The following is a 26,690-nucleotide window of genomic DNA, read 5'->3' as shown; positions in this document are numbered from 1 at the left end:
AGCCTACCTAGCAAAACCGAACTTGATTTGGGCAAAAAGGAAATAGAATTTTCGGTTAGGGTTTTGGGATTTCTCCAAAATCCAACCCAAACCCATGGTGAAGGTGCAAAATTGGGGGAAATACCTCAACTAGGTTGCATATGATGGGGAACGAATGGAGGATGGACAAAAATCCATCTATATAGCTAGGAGAAAACAAAAAAAAAACCCAAACCTTGTAAACCCGAAATGGATTTTGGGGTTTCTCCATAAGAGAAGTCGAAGGGAGAAAGAGATAGATCGATAGAGAGGGAAGAGGTCATACCTGAACTCGATCGGATCTGTTGATGAGTGGGTTGGAGTGCCAAAAATCCACCTAGAAGGGAAAGGGAGCAAGGAACGAGTGCGGTTTTGGGTTCTCCAGAGCGTAGGGGGTGTTTAGAAATAGGAATTTGGGTTTTGAAAAAGAGTTTCGAGTTAGAAATTCTGTTTTTGGGCCATGCGGTTTTACACTCGGATGCAAAATTTTGAAACCGACTGTGAATCCGCGGTTTCCCGAGACCAGACTTTGGTCCTGTGAATCTCGGTTTTACACTCGGATGCAGCCTAGTGAAACCGCACGTAAATCCGACCCGGCCAGAAAGGGTTTTTTGACCCTGTTTTGCTTAACCAACTTGTTTCTAATGCTTATTACCCTCATTATTGCTACCCTTACCCCTCGTGTAACCTGTGTTTACCTTTGCAAATCGATTTTTGATTGGTTTGCTTAATATTGCTATTGTGCCTATAACTGTGGGTGTTGACTGTAACCAGGTGTGAACCATGGTTAATACACGGTCAAATGCCAACCGTTCTCCTGCTAGGGAAGAAGCCGGTGAGGCTTCAAATACGATTCTACCGGTAGCACCGCCAGTTAGTAATAATGCGGATGTCGCCGCGTTGTTGAGCAATAGGTTGCAATCCATGGAACGAGAGCATAGGGAGGCGCAACAAGAGCAGCGCCAATTTATGCAAAACATGACTGCTATGTTCCAAGCCTTTGTTAGGGAAAGGCAGCCAGTGCCTCCTCCTGTGCAAGTCAATCCTCCCCCACCTGCCCCTGTGGGTTCTGCTGTACCTAGTGTTCCTCTGGCTCAAGATACTGCCGGAATTCCTTTGACACAAGAGGTGCCAGCACCTACTCTACCTCCCACTTCAGTGACTCCTCCAGTCCAAGCGGTGGCTCCGGCTTGGGTAGATGCTGCTAGGATCTCGGAAAGATTTCAGAAACATCGCCCTCCAACCTTCTACAAGATGGCCCATGATTCCTTTTTCCCGGCAACATTTATAAGGGATCTTGAGAGAATCTTTGAAGTGATACAGTGCAATGACACGGACAAGATCCGGTGTGCTACCTACCAGCTTCGGGGTGATTCTGATGCGTGGTGGCTCTCCTCTAAAGACCATTTTTGGGCAACTCACCCAGAGGCAACTTGGGCTCAATTCAAGGAAGTCTTCTTCAAAAATTTCTTCCCTCAAAACTTCCGTGATAGGAAGGAGTCTGAGTTTATGAGCTTCTTTCAAGGATCCAAATCGGTCCTTGAGTACCAGCAAGCTTTTGAGGAGCTGTTTTACTTCGCCCCGGTACACATGAAGGCCGAGAATGTGAAGGCTAGGAAGTTTGAGAAGGGGCTTAGACCTAGCATTAGTACTTCTGTGGTGCTACACAAGTACCCTACTTATGCTGAGACGGTCCAGGCCGCTAAGGTGATTGAGGACCAGCAGAGAGAGAATTACAGGGCCATTCAGGCTGGTAAAAGACCCATGACCTCTCACGAACCTAGGGGATCAACAAAATTCCAAAAGAGAGGATCCTACACTACTGCTTTTCCGGTCCAGTCCCGGAGGTCAGAGGCGGTGCAAGCGCCCAGGCCTACATCAACTCCTCACTATGGTTCCCAGACTCTTATATGTTACAATTGCAAGGAGTCCGGGCATATGGTTCGAGACTGTCCTCATCCTCGGATGATAGGTCCTCCAGGTGCAGCTACACAAAAGGCACCCCAAGCCAAGGCGTGTGCGTTCTCTTTTTCTGCTCCGGCCCATAGATCTCAAGGTCGGGTGTATTCTCGTGACAAATGAAGAGGCCCAGGCCGATCCGAGTGTTATTACAGGTAATGCACTCTACTCTTAAGATGTGCATATTATAGCTTTTGTTTCTATGATTGGTTGTCCGTTGCTTGTCGTGTCGTTCTTGTTTGCTCTCGGCGCTTATGCTTTATTTGATTCGGGGCATCACACTCTTTTGTGTCCCCTAGTTTTGCTAAGAAGATGTCCATTGAACCAAAGCTAATGGCCCGAAACGATAGTCGCACACCAACGGGTAGCAAGGTTGAACTTAACTCGGTTTATGATCCTTGCCCGGTATGTGTGGGTGGTCACGGACTCAAGCAAGCTTAGTACTGCTGGATATGAAAGACTTTGATGTGATTTTGGGAATGGATTGGCTATCAATTCACAAAGCCGATCCTAATCTGTTCGAGAGGAAGGTTCTATTCAAACCAGGTGAAGGTGAAGAGTTTGTGTTTATGGGTACTAGGCGGAGAGACCCAAGAAGGTTATCATCTCCGCCTCCAAGTACGGTTGTTGGCGAGAGGGATGTCGTGTTATCTAGCATCCGTGATAGACACTAAAGCCAAAGGCAGGCCTTTGGAAGAGTTGTGCGTGGTGAAAGACTTTCCGGATGTCTTTCCCGAGGATCTAACGCGGTTGCCACCGGATCGCGAGACAGAGTTCATGATAGATCTCGATTCCTGGTGCAGCCCCGAGTATCCAAGGCACCTTACAGGATGGCCCCAATCGAGCTAAAGGAGCTACAAGAGCAGTTGAATGACCTGTTGAAGAAGGGTTTCATTAGACCTAGTGTATCTCCTTGGGGAGCACTGTGTTGTTTGTGAAAAAGAAGGACGGTAGTATGCGTCTCAGGCATTGACTACCGTGAGCTCAACAAATTGACAATCAAGAACAGTATCCTTTGCCTAGGATCGATGACCTATTCGATCAACTACAGGGTGCTAAGGTGTTCTCGAAAATTGATCTCCGGTCAGGGTACCATCGATTGAAGATCGAAATAGTGATATCGCAAGACAAGATTCGATCTCGCTATGGTCATTATGAGTTCTTGGTCATGTCCTTGGGTGACCAATGCCCCGCGCCTTTATGGAGTTGATGAACCGGGTGTTCCACGATGTTCTAGACAAGTATGTCATTGTCTTCATTGATGACATCTTGGTCTATTCCAAGAGCGAGGAGGAGCACGCAGACCATCTTCGCCTAGTATTGCAACGCCTAAGGGAGAAACGCGAGTTGTACGCCAAATTCGGTAAGTGTGAGTTTTGGCTACAACAGTGGCATTTCAGGGACACCTTGTTTCTCGGTAAGGGTATAGAGGTTGACCCTGGCAAGGTGAAGTCGATAGTTTGATCGGGCGATACCCAAGAATGTGGCGAGCATTCGTAGTTTCCTGGGACTAGTCAGCTATTACGGAGATTTATTGAGAACTTCTCAAGGCTCTCCGCTCCTATGACACGACCGACCGAAAGGGAGTGAAGTTCGAGTGGTCCGATAGTCGTGAAAAGAGCTTCCAAGAGCTCAAGCAGCGGCTGGTTTTCGCTCCAAGATTACCATTCCTAATGGTACTGGAGGGATGGTAGTCTACAGTGATGCATCTAAATTGGGCTTGGGTTGTGTTCTAATGCAAGATGGGAAGGTAGTAGCCTATGCTTCTGGCAATTGAAGGACTATGAGAAGAATTACCCGACCCATGATTTGGAGCTTGTCAGTGGTTTTCGCTCGAAGATCTGGAGACATTATTTATATGGTGAGAAGAGCGAAATATACAGTGATCACAAGAGCCTCAAATACTTCTTTACACAAAAGGAGCTCAATATGAGGCAGCGACGGTGGTTGGAGTTGTTGAAAGATTATGATTGTACTATCCATTACCACCCAGGCAAGGCAAATGTAGTAGCGGATGCACTGAGCCGGAAATCTCGGTCCTTGTCACCGCATCACTAGCAGCCAGTGAGAAACTCATCGAGGAAGCTAGAAGGATGGACCTGGAATTACTGGTTGATGGTGTTACCTTATCTCTATCAGCTTTATCAGTACAATCCACACTGGTAGGGCGAATTCAATCAGCCCAGGCTTCTGATGAGGAGATTCAAAAGGTTATTGAGGCTATCAAGGGGGACACGCAGCGGGAACTGGATTTTACTTTAACAGAGAGTGGTGTTCTCATGTTCAGACAACGGCTATGTGTTCCTAGTAACCCTCAGTTGAGGAAGGAAGTGTTAGCTGAGGCCCATGACTCTCCCTATTCTATTCATCCAGGTAGTACGAAGATGTATAGAGATCTGAAGGAATATTACTGGTGGAGTGGAATGAAGAGGGATGTGGCTGAGTATGTGGCAAAATGTCTTACTTGTCAGCAGGTGAAGGCGGACAGACAGCGACCTCATGGCCTCTTATAGTCATTGCCTGTTCCAGAGTGGAAGTGGGAGCATGTTACCATGGATTTTGTCACCGGGTTGCCCCGCACGCCTAGAGGTGTCGATACCATATGGGTTGTCGTTGACAGATTGACAAAGACGGCTCACTTCATCCCCATGAAGATTACCTATTCGATGGACAAGCTGGCTCGCTTGTACATTGATAATGTAGTTCGTCTACACGGAGTTCCTGTCAGCATCATCTCCGATCGGGATCCCAGATTTACATCTAAGTTCTGGGGGGGGTTTTCAGAAGGCAATGGGTACACTGTTGAGTTTTAGTACAGCCTTCCACCCTCAAACCGACGGACAGTCGGAGAGGACTATTCAGACATTGGAAGATATGCTCCGAGCTTGTGCCATTGATATGCAGGGCAGCTGGGACGAGCATCTCTCACTTATTGAGTTTGCTTACAATAACAGTTACCAGGCTACTATAGGCATGGCACCGTTTGAGGCTCAGTATGGGAAGAAGTGTCGGACACCGTTATATTGGGACGAAGTAGGTGAACGGCGTATTCTTGGACCCGAGTTGATTCAGGCAACATGCGAGAAGGTGGACTTGATTCGTGAGCGGATCAAGGCGGCTCGATCCCAGCGAAGGGTTATGCGGACTTGAGGCGGAAAGACCTTGAGTTCACTATTGGCGATAAAGTGTTCCTTAAGGTATCACCCTCCAAAGGGGTGATGCGTTTCAAGAAGAAGGGCAAGCGAGTCCGAGATTTATAGGACCTTTTGAGATCCTTGCACGGATTGGACCAGTGGCATATCGGTTAGCACTCCCTCCATCTTTAGAAGGTGTGCACGACGTCTTCCACGTATCCATGTTGAGGAAGTATGTCCATGATCCAAGCCATGTATTGACGCATGAACCACCAGAACTTGCGGCCGACATGTCCTATAAAGAGCTGCCTAAAAAGATTTTGGACAGCAAGGTTGTTCATCTTCGCAACCGGCCCATTTATTATGTGAAGATAAAATGGTGCAACCATCCGGAAGAGGAAGCTTCTTGGGAGGCAGAGGTAGAGATGCGGGCGAAATACCCTTTTCTTGCCTATCTACAAGGTACATCAAATTTCGAGGACGAAATTTCTTATAAGGTGGGGGGGATGTTATACCCGTACCCCGGGATATAATTAAATATCATTTCTTCTCGTGACGTGTAGATACCGCTGCCATGTATGCTGGTGACCTGTTCTCCATGATGGTCAAACCTAGCTACAAAATCGTTGACCACAGCACGGGTTTGCCTGTGGAGGAAAGATTCCTCAACCGCCAGTGGGAAAAGTTCATTGACGGCGACTTCGTCGATTACCCTTCAAGTACCAGTCCGGGAAGCGAGGAGTTCAGGAGAGAGCATCCTGGACCGTCACCTCAGTTGGATAATTCGTTCGGTGATGAGCTTAGCATTGCCGTGGCGAAGCTGTTCGGGGTCATGGGTAATAAACCATGACAGGGGAAAAGTAAGTTCTAGCCTCAAGACTTATTAATTATTCTTCCCTTGGTAACCTCAAAGTGCGGGTCCGGGCTTGAACCGCTCGAGCTATTTCATGAGAGAAGGGAATAATTTAAGTTCGGGTCCCGCGTACCTTTAGGAAGTACATTGGGGACTTATACCCATGTCATATGAACCCATCTAAGAATGGGCTTTTCCCTAATTGAGGTTGTGGGCAGGCCCATATAACCTATTGACCCAATGATGCGTTATTCCATCCACTTATCCACATAGGACTAATGGGTTGACCCATTAGGCCTCATGACCCATTTGACTAGAGGTACCCAAATACCCATTTATTATAAATGAGTCCATGAGGGAGAGAGAGAACATTACTTCTCCTTCATCATCCTCTTCTACCCTAAATCGTGGAGGAGAGAAAGAGGAGAGAAAGAGGAGAGGAAGAGAAAGAGGAAGGAGGGAGAGGCTTGGAGGAAGGTGGAGACCCCATCTTTTGGGCCATAAATCGTGGAGCTCTCATCTTGGGGGTAGGTAAGCTATTGAACCTTCTTCCTTCTTCTATTTTGGATTTTAAAAGGGGTTGGGTAATGGGAGAGATTGACCTAGATCTCTCTTGGAACCTAGGGAGTCGATGGAGCTTTAAAGCCAAGCTATGGTGGAGTTATTTCACTCCATTATGAGCTCTAATGTGAGGGTTCTCATTGCCATTTGAGAGATTTAAGGTTGGACCCTAATGAGCTTAGGATGGAGTTTTCTAGAAGTCCTTGTGCTTTAAAACCACTTGAAATGGGGTCCTTGGAGGGGAATCCTTCGGATTTTGGACCTGAAGGTGTGAGGGTTTACATGTGGGTTCAGACCTGCAAGAAACCACCTGAAATTACCTTCCCGCGAAGGATTCTGTGAAGGTCGGATTTACACTCGGTTTTAGTTTTCTGAAACCACATCTGCATCCGACCTTGACCAAAATTATCCTGAGTCCCTGTGAAGGTCAGATTTACACTCGGTTTCAGTTTTCTGAAACCACATCTGCATCCGACCTTGACCAAAATTGTCCTGAGTCCCTGTGAAGGTCGGATTTACACTCGGTTTTAGTTTTCTGAAACCACATCTCGCATCCGACCTTGACTAAAACTGTCCCGAACCCCCGGTTTTCTAGGATTTACATGTGGTTGCAGAATTTGGGCATGAAACCACTCCTGCAACCACTTTGTTTCCGAAACCTTATACTTAAGTGTTTATGGGAGACCTTTTGGGGATCCTTTCCTTTTGCTCGTTTAACCTTATTCCACTCTTTGTATAGGTTAATATATTCACTTTTGTGGCTTATTGCTTGATCGAGGCGACAACTGATAATCGTGGTGCTTGGCGTATACGTAGTGAGTGGGTTTGGTCGTTTGGGCTTGTTATTATTATTGCATTATATATTATGCAATCATTATAATTAATAAGCATGTTTGTGCATATTGCATACTCTTATACACAATTGTTATAATGTTGATTGGCAATGTGGTACCTTGATGGGTCTCGGTGGGGGTACGGAACCCGAACACTATATACATTTATGAAGAAATTTTGTTGAATGTCATGTTGAATCAGATGCGCCGTGTCGCGGCGTAACCGGGCACTAAACCGGATGAAAAGTTGATGCGCCCGATTACCTCTCGGGACGATAGGACTTGCATGTAGTATATTGTGGCTAGGATTTCACACCCTTATGCTACGACCCTTACCAACAGGGGTTTAGGTGTTGGGTAATCGACACCGGATTCTCGTGGAGGTGGGAGAGGCCACATGGTAGTATTGGTTATCGTGGGTCCGCCACCGAGTGGTCTTGGAGGCTTCGATCGGCGTAGGTCCCACGTGACAATTGAGGTTTCATTGTGGCGATAAGTTAAGTGACCCCGTGTCTCCCGAGTTGTCACAGTAGCATATGCCATTGACTTAGTTGTTTGTTAGGTGGAAAAATGGACTTAACATGTGCATGCATCATTGGACTATGTGAATTGCGTGTTTGTGCATTCCCATCCCCTCACTGGCTCAGTGGAGCTAACCCCCTCGTGCACACACTTTTTAGATTATGATGTAGGTGACGGATATCTCGCGGGACTTGGAGTTCAGCCCTCGGGATACGATGAGATCGGTGAGGAGGAACCAGAGGCCGTGTTTGAGGAACATGGCGACGGGTGTCCTTGCGATGATTGTGCCTACGGGCCGTGAGGATATTCGGGACTCGATCCCTTTTTGATCACTTTTGAGGCTAAGGCCTATGGTGAAATACTTACTGTAATACCATTTTTGATAGTTATTAGATGGTCATTGGAAATGTAACTAATTACTGTATTTATCATCTAGCTTTGAACATCTTGTAACTATTCGATTTATACGCTTCCGCAATACTACTGATCCTTGGAATGTAATATTCCTCTTTTCTGCATTCTAATATTATATTGTGTTAATATTGGATATGACTGTGCGTTGGGACACTGTGTCAGTGATCCGGGCGGTTTAGTAGGATGACACGCGTCGTCCTAGTCACCCTTTATATGATATTATATTCCTTGTCTGGAATAGGGGCGTGACATAAGAACATCTAGGAAACTCCATCCTAAGCTCATTAGGGTCTTAAGACCTCTCTAGGTCCATTCAATCACAATAGGTTCAAGAGAAGGAACCGAGAAGAACCTAACCTAAAGCATAATAGGGTCCAACCTTAAATCTCTCAAATGGAAATGAGAACCTTTACATTAGAGCTCATAATGGAGTGAAATAACTCCACCATAGCTTAGGCTTTAAGGCTCCATCGACTTCTTAGGTTCCAAGAGAGATCTAGGTCAATCTCTCCCATTACCCAACCCTTTTTAAAATCCGAAATAGAAGAAGGAAGAAGCTTCAATAGCTTACCTACCCCCAAGATGAGAGAGCTCCACGATTTATGGCTCCAAGAAATGGGGTCTCCACCTTCCTCCTCCTCCTTCTCTCCTCTTTCTCTCCTCCACGATTTAGGATAGATGAGAATGATGAAGGAGAAGTAAATGTTCTCTTTCTCCCTCTTGGACTTATTTATAAGAAATGGGTATTTGGGTGCCTCTAGTCAAATGGGTCATGAGGCTTAATGGGTAAGTGAATGGAATAACCCATCATTGGGTCAATAGGTTAAATGGGCCCTTAGTGAAATGGGCCATACTAGTTAAATGGCTTCTTAAGTTAAATGGGCCTGCCCACAACTTTAATTAGGGAAAAACCCATTTTTAGATGGGTTCATATGAGATGGGTATAAGTCCCCAATGTACTTCCCAAAGGTAAGTGGGACCCGAACTTAAAATATTCCCTTCTCTCATGAAATAGCTCGAACGGTTCAGGCCTGGACCCGCACTTCGAGGTCACGAAGGGAAGAATAAATAATAAGACTTGAGGGCTAGAACTTACTTTTCCCCTGTCATGGTTTATCACCCATGACCCTGAATAGCTTCGCCACGGCAATGCCAAGCTCATCACGGAACGAATTATCCAATTGAGGTGACGGTCCAGGATGCTTTCTCCTAAACTCCTCGCTTCCCGGGCTGGTACTTGGAGGATAGTCAACGAAGTCGCCGTCAACGAACTTTCCCCACTGGCGGTTGAGGAATCTTTCCTCCACAGGCAAACCCGTATTGTGGTCAACGATTTTGTAGCTAGGTTTGACCATCATGGAGAACAGGTCACCAGCATACATGGCAGCGGTATCTACACGTCACGAGAAGAAAAAATATTTAATTATATCCCGGGGTACGGGTAAAACACCTGGTGCATCCCTGTTAGGGTTTCTCCTTCCCTCATGTGTCCCATGCAATTATGGAACACAAATGGGACGAAGAAAATCATCTCTAATCCATCACATGGAAAGAGGGATCTATCCCATACTCGACTGCACAACGGAAATAAATCGATTCGAGTTTCTTTCGCATCCCCTAAATATTAATAATTGAATGAATCAATCAAGAATTGCTAACCTGGTGAGCCCCAACTGTTGCTCCTCCAATAGACAATGGTTTTTCTTCCAGTGAGCGTTCCAAACAAACAGGTCTGAACCTCCAATGGTGCTACCAAGGTTCTTCAAGCCAATCCCAGATGCTCTCAAATTCTTCAGCACAGATCTAGGGTTTCTCAAACCCTAACTCTCAAACACAGATGAGAGAAACTAGAAGAAGAAGAAGGAGAGAGATCATAAGAGGGAGAGAGAGAGAGACCAAAACGCAGGAGAGAGGGGGCTAGGCTGAAACGCAGAGCACTGTCTGCCCCCTCTGTGTTTTGGTCCCCTTTTATAGATGTAGGGTTTTAGTTAAAAACCTTGAGATTTGTTTAATCCCTGTGAGAGTTTGACTCTCTCTCTCTCAGTTTGGCAGTTCTGTTTAAACTCAAAATGCTTCTAAAAGGAGAAGAAATAGAATCTAATAGGGAAAATATTAATTAGTTACTTTATTTAATATTTATGGATAATTACAATTAGCACCATATCCATTAATTAAATAAAGAACCAATTAAAATAGCAAATTCCAAATAACTTTCTATGTGATAACAAATTATCATATACAACCCCCCCCCCACTAATCAACACCATCATTATGGAATGCAGGGCATGTACACATGTACTGCCAAACCCCATTCCATTGTACATGTCCATATAAGAGCGTCTGTGCATCTGATTGGGTCTCGCAAAACTCGATAAAACACTTTGTTCAAAATAATCATATAATCTATCATTTTATGTAAAATAGATTTTTGCAAAACTATTTCTAAAACGACACTGCATCCAGATTCTTATCCTACCATACACAGACAGTCTCAATCTTGGTGTTCCCCAATCGGGCAGTGGTGACCATGTTGGGTAACTCCTTCACTCACAAAGTGTTCATGCATTCCCAGAACACCGACTTTGACTCGCTTGAGTCTCAGTCATTGATGAACTAAAGAATGCGTCACACTTTGCAGCGACAGGGTTCCCTCAGGCAAAGGGTGTCGGTGACACATATCTATCCCTTCCTACATCTGACAGTAATAAATGAGGGAATCGACAAAATAGATTCTTCGCCAATGCATACATCAAACATGTGAGCACTTGCATTCGTACTCTGACATCACATGTCTAGGCATACCCAATGCGACGACCATATGATAAGGGTGCCCAGCCCAAACCCTAGTCGTGACTACCATTTTAAGTATAACTTACGGACACATAATGCTCAAAAAGTTTAAATCGTATGTGATAATATTAAACTAAAATGTATGAAAGTTCAATACAAAGGTGAATCGGACCGAACTGGATTTGATGGACATACACTTGTCCAACAATTAGAACATATAAAGGGATATTACCATAATACCCTTACAGATCGATCATTACTAATCTCAAGAAGGGTTAATTAATTTTGAGTGAATTGAGAAGCCCTAAGCTTATTATATAGGTGGAGGTGGAGACATCTGGGAATTGGTGTTGTTTTGAGCACCAAAAACCTGTGTGTACAAATCATAGTGGTTAACCCTCGAAGCTGAAGCTGAAGCTTTCTTGTTGTGAAGAAGCTGGTTTTTGAGGATCAGTTGAAGGGGAATGGGTATGAGCCCCTTCGTAGCTGATTCGGATGTTCTTCGGTTTCGAGGTAGACCATTCCACTCGCTTCTTGGCTCTGCAGTTCCTCTTATGGCACTTGAAATAGCTTCTACATATATACATTTATATATGGAATTCAAAACACATCATATCAGTCAGTATTTCTCAGAACTTAATTGTCAACGATATGATTTCAACCTTTTTATTAGTGTATCGATCTGTAAAAAAAAATTTATTTTACATACCTGTTTTTTCTAATAGTTTTGATGAACTTTTGGCCATATTTTTTCCAACCATGCCCATCTTCTGGGATCACCAAGTTGTTGTCTTCTTTATCTTTGATCACTTGCTCTTCTCTATGCTCTTCTTCCTCATCATGAGTTTCATCCCTGGAAGAAATAACAAGTTGGATATATTATGTTTAATGAATTATTAAATATTTCTCTTCCATCATACCCAAATTAATAAGTATATACGGCCCAGGCAGGGCAGACTCATGATGATGGAGTGCATGGTTTGGGATCTGATTGATCCATCTCCTAACATAAAATCAAAGAAACACCCGGCCAGTTTGGATTTCTGGAAAATGAAGTGGAGAACGGAAACATAAAACCATACATACACTTGTGCTCCTCTGGCTGGAGGAGGGTCGTCGGCCATGGCGCGCGGCTGATCTTCTTCGTCTTCAAAACTGTTTTAAAGTTACTGACTCTAGATCGAATTAGAGCTAGATTTTATGTTTTTTTGGTAAATCAAAGAGCTAAATTAAAACGAGAGAGAGAGAGAGAGAGTTATTTGTCGGCACTTTATATTTCTGATGGCGGAGTTGGGGCTTCCTATCACTATCACTATCACTATCTGTAAATGAAACAAAAAATTAACACCATAGGGAGAAAGAGTTCATGGGAGCCTCATGATGAAGGAGGAAGGGGGGGATGGGGGAGAGACGTATTATGAGGTCTATAATGGACACGTAAGTATTTAGTGACGTGTATCTGCTGATATCACCAGACCCATAGTACATTTCAGCATTTATATACCTAGTTGTACATTAGGCTCTGCTTGTCCACATAATCTATTAACCCTCATCTCATCCACTTATATATCTACCACCATATTGCAGATTGCAGATTTAATTAGGTGACAAAATTTATTTAAACACAATTCTTAATTACCTTTTCATTTCATTCATGTAAAAGGTAAATATCAGGTCTTAATTAATTTTGGATTTTAACATTTTTTTTTTTTCTTACTTACTTTCAACATATATATATAGTTGGAAATTAAATCAGTTTTCTCGATCTCGCGATTCAGTTCGTCTTTTTCAAAACTTGGTGAGTCAAATTTAGCAGGTGAAACACGTTTAAGACATGCACGCTAAACCTTGATTCCTTTAATTTGGCTTGAATTATTGGATGGAGACTATTCTCCCAACAATACAATATTTTCACTCCTAATATTGTGCATAGATAAAATGGAATAGAAATAACTCGAACTGTTAGGTATGTAGAGGCTAGGGAACTCACAATTAAGTATATAAGACGATAGCTAGATGCATGAATGTTGGCCGGATATATACCAATGTGTGACTATTCTCCCAACGATCAATGATGTCAATGGCCTCAAGAGTTCCTTCCTATATCAATTGATTGAACCAATTATAGATGACTCTCTACAAATTACATAGAATTGTTGATTCATGCATCGATCAAAGGGTAGTATGTACGTTCCCTAGCTAGCTAAAATACCCGCATGCATGCATGCATCTGAAGCCCGTGGTGAATGAATTCCCTTTCACCGTGACTTAAGGAAAACGATTAAACTTGGTCCATAATAGAAAGCTCGATCATCTTTTCTAAATTTTTCTATTGGAACTAGAAATCCAAATGTTTAGAAGAACCAAAGCATAGCCTTAATTATCACCTACTTAGAAGTTAGAATCACATTTAAATTATTTTTAACACCTACACCTCATGACCTATTTATTGTCTTCTTGATTCTATCACTGACAAAAAATTTCTGATGTGGTCAATAGGTAGAAAGAGACTGAGACCTTAAATAAAATAAGGATCAAATTTTCCTTTATCCATGGTGAAGAGAGAATCACTTCATCCACGGGTTTTCAAACTAACTCCATCCCTAGCTATGATCGATAGAGAACATATATAGGAAATAATGACACCTGGCCTTAAATCCCAATTGTTAGATCCTTATCACCCACATTAAATAATAATTTTTAAAGTAAAATAATGTGATCCTCTTAATTAATCCTTGTGAATTTGCCTCCAAGATAAAATAGTCCAATGACTCCGGCCACCATTAACCATACACAAGATTAATTATCGGTCTTCTTCAAATACTACTGGGTTGTGTTCAAACAAGAAACAAAACCCACTTACAAGTATCAAGTATGACTTGTAAAAACAAAACCAAAAACAAGAAAAAGAACAAAGTTGCAACATATATATATATATATACACACGAATGGGCCGGTCAGTTCAAGAAGAAGGATGTACAAAAGGATAAACTCCGGCCAGTATTTAAAAAAAGTATGACGATTTTAAGAGGAGAAATTAATTAAGGGTATCAAAATCTGAAGAAAAGAAAAAGAAGTTTTAAGAGGCCGGAGAGACTATATATATCCATAAATACTCTCTAGCTAGCTAGCTAGCAACTGAAATCTGAGAATGATTAACGATATATACCGAGCCAGCGGTTTTGGATTTCTGGTTATGAATGAACTTAAAAAACTTAATTTACTTAATTAATTAAGCTGATCGAAAATAAAGTGGAGATAGAGAGCAGAGAATGGTCATAGGAAGGCATATATACAGTAGTGATCCTCTGGGTGGAGGACTGTCGTCGGCCATGGCGCCTCCTCCTCCTCCTCCTCCTCCTCCTCTTCAAAAACAGTTAAAGTGCGTGACACTACCCACCTGTAAAAGTGCTACTAATTAAAACGAGAGAGAGAGAGAGAGGGAGAGAGAGGGTTATGATCGAGATCTCTGTTAGTCTGTAATTAATACTCGATCTCTTCGATCACATACGCTAGCTAGCTGCCTAGTCATTCAATTTTTCCATTTTTAAGGAGAAAGGATGGATGATATGAATAAAATAAAATTAAGTAAAATCTCCCCACGGGTACGTCCTTCGTTTTTTTTTTTGTTTTTTTATAATTTGATTCCTGAGAACAACTGCTTTTTTAGTGCAATAGTAATTAAGTAGAGCCCCAGTTCAGCTAAGCTAGCCTCCAGGTCCAGCTTCTCAATTGAGAAGGATATAATTAATTAATGGGACAATTACTATCACTATCTTACACTTAGCCTATAATTATTAAAACTATCCTATGTTCAAATTCTTTTTTAAAATTACCTGCTTTTAAACTTTTACATCTCCTTCTAGCCCTCATATTTTTAAATACTAGGATTGCCCTTCCTTTTCACCTAGTAACTTGCTAATCTATTTAACCTACCCTCATCCTTCTACTTTTTACTATTTTTAAGGATAAAAATAGTAAAAAATGAAGCATCCACCCACTTCTTCTCTCCCATTTTTTATTCCGTTCAGTTTTTTTTTTCAATTTTTCTATTTAATTAATTTTTTATTCAACATTTCATCCTCGTCGTTCTTCAAACAGATCATGGTTCTAAGTATCGATATCGTGTCGCCCGTATCGAGCGATGTACCGATTTTGTTAGTTACCGATACAGATACCATGCTAATACCGTATCGGTAGCACGGTACTGACAAGGGCTAAAATGGTTAGAGAACTCATTTTTTAAGGAAATTCAAGGGTAATTTTGCCTGATACAGCCGATCCAGGCCGATACTATATCGATATTGTATCGATTTTGTAGGTTATCGATACTCGTTCCGATACCGTGTACTAAAACCATGGAACAGATCGACTCTCATCAAAAATAGTAAAAAGTAAATTGAATAAAAAGAGGAAGAGAGAGAAGAAGTGGGGTGTTTTGAAGAGAGTCCATCTGTTCCATGATTTTAGTGCACGGTATCGGAACGCGTATCAGTAACCTGCAAAATCGATACGGTATCGGCCTGGATCAGCTGTATCAAGCAAAATTACCCCTGAATCTCCTTTAAAATGAGTTTTTTTTTTTTACCATTTTTCCCCTTTTTCGTACCATGCTACCGATACGGTATCGGTGACTAGCAAAACTAGTAGGTATCGCCCTATACGAGTGATACGATACCGATACTTAGAACCATGATCTGTTCGAAGAAGAACGATGAGGATGAAATGTTGAATAAAAAAGTAATTAAATAGAAAGATTGAAGAAGAAAAAAAATCGAATATAGTAAAAAATGGGAGAGAGAAAAAGCGGGTGGGTGCTTTCATTTTTTACTATTTTAATGACAAAAAAAAAAAAAGAAAGGAAGATTACATTGTGAAGTGGATAATGATGTAAATTATTTTTTTTTTTGAAAAATTCTTTAATTTTTTCAGGTGGATACATTTGTCCCAAATTACGTTAAATCCATGTTTTCGTGTGTGATTGTTTGCTTATTTTTATCGCGTGATTACATTCGTTTCTTACATGTTTTATTTATCTAAATAATTTCTTAAGCTTCACATGAGGAATTTTTATCACCTCCAATTCGCTGTCCGCTCCAATTCCCTCCAATCCCTCACATAGGAGTAGAAATGACCATCCTACCCCCCCTTGGGCAGTGTGTTTGAGCAGTGGGTAAGGTGGTCGATCATTTCCACTCCTATGTGAGAGATTGGAGGGAATTGGAGCGGGCAGCGAATTGGAGGTGATAACGATTCCCTACCAAGTTGCAGATTTAGGTGCCAATTCAGGTTTTTTTTTTTTTTAAAAAAAAACAAAAAAAACTTTATACATCATCCATATTAGGAAATTAAAAAAGATCCTGAATTTAACTTTTAACATGTTTTCCTGTTTTGAGGTCATTTGTAGACCATGGTTTCACGTATCAATATCGGTATTGATATCGACTGTACGTGATTGATGCTGATACCATATCGATGGTATAGGAACAAGGGAGAGTAAAACTATAAAAAATCTAGGTATCGATCGATATTTTGAGGGACCATGCAAGTTGGAACGCAAGAAAATTAATGTTGGCCGAAACACAAGCCAAGGTTCAAAAACATGGATCAGACTCACCAGAATCGGCCAATTCAATTTGGAATTGACCAACGTGGACCCTATTATTCTCAATTCTTTGCTTTTAATTTGAGCCCGAACTAGTTCGATCACGTACGACCAATTTGTAAACAATTGAAGGATGATTCAAATTAAGAGAAGACGAAAGATCGAAACAGCTGGATCAAGTGCACCTTATATTTGATAATAACTAACTCCGAATATATTAGATTGTACTAGATCGATCTGTTTAGTTTTTCTCTACTTCAAAATGATCGAAATCTTGAGGGTTTGAAAACGAATTTTTATCCTATGTTGTAATAGTATGGTGTTGTACTACATCGTGTGGAGTTGAAGAGACCATGTGCGTCATGTGGGATCCACTATATTACATGGCCTTTGTAGCACCGCACAATGCAATACAACACCATGCTGTAACTGCAAAGGATAACGATTATTTGCAAACATGAAAGTGACAGATCAATTTGAATTCCAAGGTCCCGATCACTCCTCTCGAGTCTTCGTACGAGAAGAGTATTTACTCTCCTGATACTGTGGTACCATGACACCTGTCCAAGACCAACTGGAGAGGGAGTCTTTTAATTATCCTTCTTTATTATGGAATTTTTTTTTCTTTCTTTTAACTCCCTCGTTAACAAGCGAGTAATCATTTCTCAAGTTTTTCAAATGCCTCCTTAGCAAACAGTGTACCCGGATACGACGCTTTCTAGGGAAGGTAGACGCTTAATAGGGAAACAATATACTAAAAATATATATTTTGAAGGCACGAAGTTTATAAGTTTTTTAAGGCGGAAATTAAAAAAAAAAACTCTTATTTCTTTAAAAAAAAAATAAGGCAAAATTTGTATACACAGCCGCACATGTGCACGATCAACATTAAATGCAGTTTAGATTGGCATAAATACCTATCCGAAATAACATAAACACCCACTCTCTCTCCCCCAAAATTTGACTAAGCTGACGGGAGAATCTCCCTGTGTACAAATATCTTTTCCAAAAATTAAAAAACTAAGAAAAATAACAGGAGAATTCTCTGTTTGATCTTGAACAGTTGTCGTGCTACCATTGTACAAAGAGAGTAGGAGGATTTGTTAGCAGGTGAAAGCATGGTTGGAAAATCAGGTTTTCTGACTCGACTCGTCTTACAGAAAAAACATGGTGACTTGGCCTTGTTAAACCCAATCAAGGCAAGTCATGTTTTTTAATATTTTAATGTAATAAGTAGGTATAAATTAGTACAAAATAAAAAAATCACATATCGATGCATTTTGAGTTTACACCACTGAACAAGAGAAGGGAGTCAAGGAGTTGACTCACTTCTTACTGTTTGAGAATAAAGATTTACTATTTTGGTGAATCGACTTTATGATTTTTTTTAAAAATGTCTAAATCGCCAAGTTTGTCATGACTCGTGTAAAATACCCATAGTCTTATTTGACTCGGATGATTTATGACATAGACTTGTAATTTTTTTATTTTAGCCTAGTTTACGTAACTCTTGACCAGGCTTTCCAAAATTTGACTTAACTCAAGCGACTCACACCAATCAAAACTCGATTTTTCTACTATGGATGAAAGTGTGAAATGTGTTTAACTTGACATGTCGGTTAATAGGAAGAGGAAAGATACAAAACTGACAACAGTCATTGGCGCACGAGCCTTGCTCGGCTACTCAACATCTCTTTCACACCTAACCATACTTTTAGGTATTGGTATTGGATCAGTTGTTTCATTTGATTCGTATCTGTATCAGACATGATTGATATTGATATGATATTCATACATATTATTGGTATTAAATTTAAAAAAAAAAAATTTGTGCATATGACAATAGTAGTAAAGATTAATAAAAGGACAATAGCTAAGTATGGCATGTTTTATCATGAATTCATCATAAATTAGTGTAGGACATAGAAGATGGAAAAATCATTGAAGTAGATGATTTCTGCTCAGGCTTCATCAGTGACTTGGGAGCTGGTTTTATGGTCGGCTCTATATCCATAGGGAATCTATAGATAGATGGTAAATACCACCACATAGCAGGTGGGGTGGAGGCTGATCTCTGCTCAAATGTCACGCTTCAGCTCATTTGTAGTTGCAAGCTTTCAAAAAATCCAAGACTACTAGGAGACTCCATAACAACTATTTAAAACTGCCTAAAAGGTGCATGCCAATAAATGAGAGGGTATATGATTGAATTTTAGTATGAAATTTGGCAAGTGGCCAATCCAGACGATTCTCTAGTATCCAATGGTCAAAATTGTCATATCACACTTCCACATGGCACAACTAGGTCGAACATATCCATAGATACTCTATGGACCGAACCGTCCATATCCAACTTACGAACAGCTGAAACGTAGTTTCTACAAAATAGCATTATACCATCTTGAAACTACTAAGAAATCAATGAAATAATTTTGTAAAAGAGTCTTCAAATCAAGTCTTTCTTACAGAATACAGATTAAACAGTTGTGCTCAACTCTGATCAGACCATTTTCGCATCTATGACCAATGGTTACTTCTACTGCTAAGCCCTTTGCCAGACTGTACCCAAGGTGCTAACCATCTCATTAAGTGCATTCAATCTGACACCCGACAGCTATAAGCAAGATGAAGATGTGACCATGATCTAATCTCATGCTAATACACACTCAGGACAGTCTATAGAGGGATTTTCAGATTAGAAGGATCTACAAATTCTTCTAAAATGAGTCTAAACCATCCTAGATATGCAGAATATGATCATTCTTTTTATACAACAACAATAAGAGGTGCTAAAAAAAAAGAGCCCCATCCATCTCTCTGTTAGCATGAACACAGCAAAGGAAGCATATTACTTATAAAAAATACTCAGTTAAAATTGAAGAAGAAGAAGAAGAAGCTTAGGATAACTATAAACCATGTCATTTGCAGAAAGTAATCTTCTTTTCATTTAGGCTGTACAACTGGGGATCCATTGATAAAAGTTGGAGGAGGAGGAGCACTTAGTACATCAACAGCAACCTGGAGAGGCTCCAGAGTCTCCACTATATCTCTCATCAAGGGCCTTGCCTTTGGATTTCGGTTCAGACAGTGATAAGAAAGCATGGCTACCTTGTGGATGGCTTTGACTGGATAATCTCCTTCTAATCTTGGGTCTACAATGTTGAGAACTTTCTTCTTTTGACTGAGCATTGGGAGGGCCCAATCAGCCAGATTTTTCTCTCGAGCCGGTCTGAACTTGTCTAAGGATTTTCTCCCAGAAAGAAGCTCTAGAAGAACAATGCCAAAACTGTAGACATCACTTCTAGGAGTCAAGTGTCCTGCATAAAAGCACAGGAAAAGGATTTTGAGTTGGTTAATTCACATTAGCTTTTCTGTTAAGCATTCAGTCAGATACCCCCTCAGGCGCAGGGCCTTTCTAGAGACATAACTCTTCCAGTAAATTTTGAACTAAAGATCACTTGATTGAGAAAAAAGGATCTAATGGCTATTGTCTAAGTATTTATTAGAAACGTAAACCACCTGTCATTATATACTCTGGAGCTGCATATCCATGTGTCCCCATAATGCGTGTAGACACATGAGTCTTGTCACCCACGGGTCCATCTTTTGCAAGGCCAAAGTCCGAAAGCTTGGCATTGTAGTCCTGAATTTAAAGTGTATAAACCAAACAGAACATGTGAGGAAGAGTTGGTGAAAAGAGAAAAACTAAAGGATAATCACCAACCATACTGGATGGATTTCCAAGTATCAATCAACTGCCTTGTAAGATCTCAAATTTTCAGATAGTTGGTTAAGAAGTTCCTACTTCTTGGATGATGATGAAATGAGCTTTTCCAAGTTAATTTCCCCCCTGTTTTGGGTGATTAAGCCGGGTTCAGATGCATGAAGCCTGTATCTGACTAATTAGGCATGTTTTTAACTTGTTTTTTGAATGCTAAATTCATTTATTCTAGGATTTCAGGAAACCCGAATTTGAGATTTGGGTGTGTAAAGCTGGCATCGAACTCATGAGTCATGATCTAATGGTTGGAACATCAATCACATGAGTTGAGTAGCCATTCTTCACTTCACTGACAAGAGTCTCTATTCATTGATAGAGTAGAATGGCTGGTAAGATCCTGGAACACTTGACCTGGTCTTTAAAAGACAACATCTGTACCACCACCACTGATAAACTATTTGACTAGGAATTGATACCTGTCATATCATAAAAAACAGGAAGAAAATTACTAACCATGTCTAGCAAAATATTTGACGTCTTGAAATCACGATAAATAACTGGTTTCTCAGCTTCATGGAGAAATGCAAGTCCTTTTGCAGCACCAAATGCAATCTTCATTCTGATAGCCCAAGGTAGAGGAAGCAATACTCCTGCATATAGAAATTAAGCCTCAAATTAGAGGACTTGGAGGCATAATAGGCAGTCATCTTCTTCCAAAAGTAAAAAATGTTTGCACATGAAAACAGAAAAGGAATCCTTCTAATAAATGAGGCTTGAGAACATGTCAGTGGATAATAGACAAAAATTCCCAAAATGGGCCTCAGATTTTTTAAGACCTCATTTAGTTAGAAGTGAAGTGATATGAAATGAAACAAACAGGAAACTTTTAAGGGGATGTTTGGTTGGAAGCAAAGTGAAAGAAGATTGTTGATTTCACTTCCCATTTACATACTTTCACTTCTAAACTAGAAGTTCCTAAGTAAGTTATCAATAAAGCAACCTTTCATTTGGGACTATTATTAATCTTGTCGAAAAGAATAGCATGTATCCAAAGGCCAATGACAATTTGTAACAATTTTTTTAGAAGGTTTTTAAATTTGGAATGGGGGGTGCCACTGGGTGTTTTTCTCGTCCCGAACACCCTCTCAAGCGTGTCCTGCCATCCCAATAACCCAAAAACACCCAAACAGCATCCAGGACATCACTATAGAACACTGGTTTGTAAGGGAACAGGTCGAGTACATAATTAATTTACTTAGTTTTGGTTTCTATTTTCATTTTCTCTTTCTGAAAAACCCATATTTCAAGCATCAGAAAAATAAATCCTTTCACTAAGTATAAAATTGTGTCATTCACTGTAGTCCATCCAGCTGGCAAAGATACAACCATCATCTTGATAATCCAATCATTCACCACCAACTTGTTTGGACTTGGGAAGAAACACAGAAAATCACTAAATTGGGTGATTCAAACCATTTAATATAAGGTCCTTTGTATGGTTAGTGCCATTCTTTCGCTGCCCATGCCAAAGCAGCCTTCTAATCTGAATGTTAGCATCACTTCTTCTACATTGACAGATTAACAAATTAAATGGGTTCTCACCCTTACATGAAGAGGTTAATGTCAAAAAATGGGTATATGGATTTGAGAAGAATTACTTGAAAAGAGATTGTTTTCCACACTACCCCGAGCCATATACTCATAAATCAATACCCTATAGTCATCTTCGCAGCAGTATCCAACAAGTTTCACTAGATTTGGATGAGAAAGTTGTCCAAGAAATATAACCTCTGCCTACATAACCAGCAAGTATTCATTAAGACTGATGGAGAGAAGGATTACTTACAAGAATAAAGAGAAGATAAAAACAAAAGGAAGGTTAAATAAGTACCAGCCATTCCCTGTGGCCCTGGTGACTGTTATCCCCATCATGAACCTTTACAGCTACTTGAAGGGGTTGAAGCCCCTCTCTTATATCCTCAGTAATGAACCCTTTATAAACACTTCCAAATCCTCCTCCACCCAATACGTAATCCTGCCTGAAATTTTCTGTAATTATCTTTAGCTCATTGTAAGAAAAAGCAATCAGAGGATTTGTGGCCGAATCCCGACGAAGGTCCTCTACTTCTTCAGGATTTGATGGTAACTTACTAAATTCCTTTCTTACTTTGGCGGATGGGCTCTGGTTTTTTGGGGAATCTGGAGCAACAGAAAATATGAATGCATAAAAGAAATGGAGAAGACAAATATATAAACCCCAAAAAATCAAATTCTCTCAAACTTTATTCAGTCTGATAATGTTAAAGAGAACAATCCCAAATTCTGAATCTTTCAGCAAGAGAAAGAAAAATTCTTAAAGGAATTCACGGATCAAAGAGAAAAGTGTAAGAAATGATAAAAGGAAAACAGAAGAGTAATAAGTCAATAATCCGATTGCAGACAAGCATCAATGTGGCAAATCATCGGACTATGAGAGAAAATAAACTAGAAGACCAAATTCAGATGGTTTGCAGAATTTCTGAGAAGTGGGTATAGGGGAAGGGGCGGGACGATTAAGAAGAAGACTTATTTATATTTTTTATTGTTCTTTCATTCTCTACACTTTTCCCAAATGTTTCAATCAGTAAAGGAGACACACGATGATCTAGATTCCAAAAACCTACTCGTCTTATGAGATTCACTTAGAAAAAGAAAAAGCTAACTTAACATCGAAAACAGAAAAGATAAATAAAAGGGGTAAGCACTTCTTAAAACAGAAACCTTATCTCAAATTTCACAAACTACCCAAAACCAGTAGAGGAAAGTAGGAAAGTGATTCAAATCATGAACTTAATACAAATAAAAAGGGAAAAGAAAAAGAATCGAAAGACGAACATACGCGATGGAATCTAAAACACATCTCCAAGATCCTAGAACCCACTTGCAGAAAACAATAACAAATTATAAAGAGCAAATGAGAGGCATACCCACCTGTCTTTGCATTAGAAGATACGTTGTAAACCGACGGTTGCAACATAAAACAACAGTTCCCCATCAAATCAAACTCCGAAGCAGAAAGAAGCAGCCACAACCTCACCAGAAACCCATCACCATACAAAGTTTCAACTCATTCAGTCTTTCAGAGAGATTAACCATCACAAGACTGACCACACATCAAAAGGAGAAGTAAAACAAATGGAAATTTCTTTCAAATGAATTGGGTTCTTTAAATATAGTGATTAAACGATTACGAGAGCATTGCCTAGTGGTTATTCTTGATCAAAGTTTTAAATTCATTCAATTTCAGTTCTAAAGAAAGATTAATTGGACCCAGAAAGAAGAACAAGGAAAGGAATGTTGTGAGCATTGCATGTGTGTGAAGTGGGACTCAAGGGTGATGAAACTTTCTTGTTTACAATGATGTGTTCGTGTTGAGGTGGTGGTGCCTTCTCGGCTCTGCGGGAAATGTAGTGACTAGTGAGGGCCCCTTTGATTCAAACACTTTTTTTGTTCTTTCTCTGGTTATAAAAAAGAATTGTGTTAGTGGCGTAGTGCCGTATTTTAATCCCACCAATGACCAATCCTTTTCCATCTTTTTCTCTTTTCGTAGCGTGGACTAGTCCCTTTTTGCCTCCTCTCGCTACCATGCGGCCACGCCTCCCCTCTTCATTAGTAGTTTCAGACTTTCAGTAGCTAAAGAGAGAGAACAGAACCATACAACTACCTTACCGACCATGAAATATAGTTAATTTCCCGCTAAACCCTACTAAGAGCAAGGTTTAAAAACCCGAAATTGGATCCGGGTCTGATTGAAATCCGGTCAGGATCGATTAGGAATCAATAAAAATCAGCCACAATATGCTTTAACCTTAGTTTTTGAAACTGGGGTAAGGTTGCGTACATTTGATTCTCTTCAGACCTTGCTAAACATAGGAGCCTCGTGCACTGGGTACGATCTTTATGACCTTAGTTTTTTTAAAGAAGATCGGCCAATTGAATTGACCAGAATCAAAATCAGCTTGGCTGACTCTGTTTCGAATCGACCCATCTGGCCGACCCAACAATCCCAATTTTACTAGGTTTGAATACGAAGGCAGGTTGGTTTGAGGTTTGAATCACATAGAATGCTGATGTAGTGATGTGGCTAATCAAGATCATTTGATGATATGTAATAGATTATATTATAGCTACTATGTTGATACTTCATCAGTGACGATTGCTATCTGTCCTAACTTGCCACCTATGACATGGTTGACTACTTGAGAACCCAAAATCAACTCTAAGTCCCCAAGGGAAGGGGCTCAAAAGTACTGTCCAAAGTTACAAAGAAGCTATTAGATTTCATCATTATAAAATCAATCTCCTTAATGGAAATTTAGATCAGTCACATCGTAGATGAGATGGGGTTGAAATTTTATAAACAAATTGACACCGAAGTCCTTTACACATGGGTCAAATTTATCAATGGTTAAAAACAAGGAATTGATATGTATAGAACCACCAAGAGGGTGCATCTCGATTACAGTTAGAAGTAATTTGAAAATAACTTATCATTATGTCATCAAGTGAAATGTCGATATTTTAACTATTTTTTAGAGTAACACATTATTTATCACCGTAAGAGTGTAGATTTTTTTATGAGAGATTATTTGAGGAAGTATAAATCTTCACTTGGAAAAGAAGAAAAAGAATGAAAATGAAAACTCAGGAGCTTAAATCAAGTTGGACCAGACAAAGGTTAAGGTTGGGGGAAACCAGTCAAAGCTGCACCCCCAATGCTAGATATATTGTTTTAAAAAATCTGTTGTAATGGATTACACATCGATTTTCCAATTGAAATATATATATTTTTGCCTTTAGTGTAGGGAGTCCAGATATTTGTATATAGTAATGTTTTGTGTTGTACATGTAGGATTTATTTAGTGTTAAATATATCATTTTTAAGTGAAATGTACATATTGATTAGATTAATGTTGTTGATTAGCCAGAGGAAAACCCTGCCAGGTCAACCACATTCGCATAAATTGTATTAGATTAATACTACTTTTGAGGTTGCAAGCATAGATTATAATTAAGAATATCTATGTTGGGGTGCAAAACATGTCAAAGTGGTTTGGTTGGGCCATGTAGGAAGTGTGTACAAGGCCTTAGGAATCATAATCAAATTTGAATTGAAATTGGCCAAAGTCAATCCTAATTCTAGCCAATTCTTGCAATCCTCTTTTGAGTCACCCATTATTTATATTTGATTTTCATTTATGATCATTAATTTTTTTTAGTTAGTAAAATAGCGAAAGTTCATTATATAAAATAACTCTAAAAAACATCTTTGCTTCTTCTTCCTAATTCCAATACCTATACGATTCTGGCTGATTCTAGGTTGATCACATGCATAATTCGAGTTCTTAAACATTGGGTTTATATTTCGTTAAACAAAGTTATAAGTACTTGACCACTACGTCAAAAACTCTTAAACTGATAGAATGCGTTAAATCAAGCCCTTTAATCTATTCTATACTAGGCTAGCTCAATCTAGAGTCCATACACTAGTGGGGCCCATCAAGCACATAACAACTAGTCAATTCCATGAAAAGGATTTTCCCACATAGCAATTGCAAGTACTTGGAGAAAGAGGAACTCTGTTTTCACAATGAAGTAGTGATACTCAAATTAAGGCTCCTAGAAATGACAGTGCAAAGAAACTAGTTCTCCCTTACACTGTTGCAGAGAGCTGCATCCCATAATGATCTATTTAGTTGGTGTAGTCTTGCACTAATCGAGTAGATCCAACTTCCAAAAAAACAACATTATCAACCTGGAATTACTGATGGCAATGCCCCAATGTCAAATCTTATCACATAGAGTCTTAAAATATGTTGAAATCTACATTTCAATAGCTTCATAACAAGTAGTCAACCTTTGGAAAGGATAAAAGAAACAAGAATTTAGCATTCAGTTTTAAACTGAACGCACAATTTGGAATTTAACTGTGTCAAGTTTGTACCTGGATCATATATACCTTCCATCTGTCCCCTCTCTCCCCCTCAAAAGTGATCCTCATGTTTGTCTTTTAAGCATTTCAACAACTATCTAATGGACACCTGACGCGCAATTAAGTTGTGGTGTAATTTGGAACTGAACCCACACCATAGGTCTGGTCCTAATCATAAAATACCGAAATTCATTTAGTTTCTCTTTCTAATTTGGTTTTAATTTCCATCTTTAGTTTTTGTAAACAAACCCCTTACAACGAGACTGCACCTAGGCCCCCATATCTATAGAGTAGTGAACTGAAACATTC

The 26,690-nt window shown here is 40.1% G+C and overlaps 2 protein-coding genes across 2 annotated transcripts; both read right to left on the bottom strand.

The window, feature by feature from the left end:
• Positions 1–11,411: 11,411 nt before the first annotated feature.
• On the bottom strand, positions 11,412–12,245 carry LOC122644004 (probable WRKY transcription factor 12). Its single transcript, XM_043837591.1, has 3 exons — positions 12,171–12,245; positions 11,794–11,937; positions 11,412–11,657 (listed from the first exon to the last, which is right to left on the bottom strand). The coding sequence occupies exons 1-3, from the start codon at positions 12,206–12,208 to the stop codon at positions 11,477–11,479; spliced, it is 363 nt and encodes a 120-aa protein (XP_043693526.1). The 5' UTR covers positions 12,209–12,245; the 3' UTR covers positions 11,412–11,476.
• Positions 12,246–19,546: 7,301 nt separating this feature from the next.
• Positions 19,547–23,864, bottom strand: LOC122644003 (probable serine/threonine-protein kinase PBL16). The gene is made up of 6 exons (XM_043837590.1): positions 23,381–23,864; positions 22,302–22,609; positions 22,069–22,204; positions 20,924–21,060; positions 20,209–20,332; positions 19,547–20,006 (listed from the first exon to the last, which is right to left on the bottom strand). The coding sequence occupies exons 1-6, from the start codon at positions 23,442–23,444 to the stop codon at positions 19,633–19,635; spliced, it is 1,143 nt and encodes a 380-aa protein (XP_043693525.1). The 5' UTR covers positions 23,445–23,864; the 3' UTR covers positions 19,547–19,632.
• Between the last annotated feature and the right edge of the window lie 2,826 nt (positions 23,865–26,690).

This window comes from Telopea speciosissima, chromosome 10, assembly GCF_018873765.1.
Source record: "Telopea speciosissima isolate NSW1024214 ecotype Mountain lineage chromosome 10, Tspe_v1, whole genome shotgun sequence".
NCBI classification, from domain to species: domain Eukaryota; kingdom Viridiplantae; phylum Streptophyta; class Magnoliopsida; order Proteales; family Proteaceae; genus Telopea; species Telopea speciosissima.
This window is presented reverse-complemented; position numbering and strand designations above follow the sequence as displayed.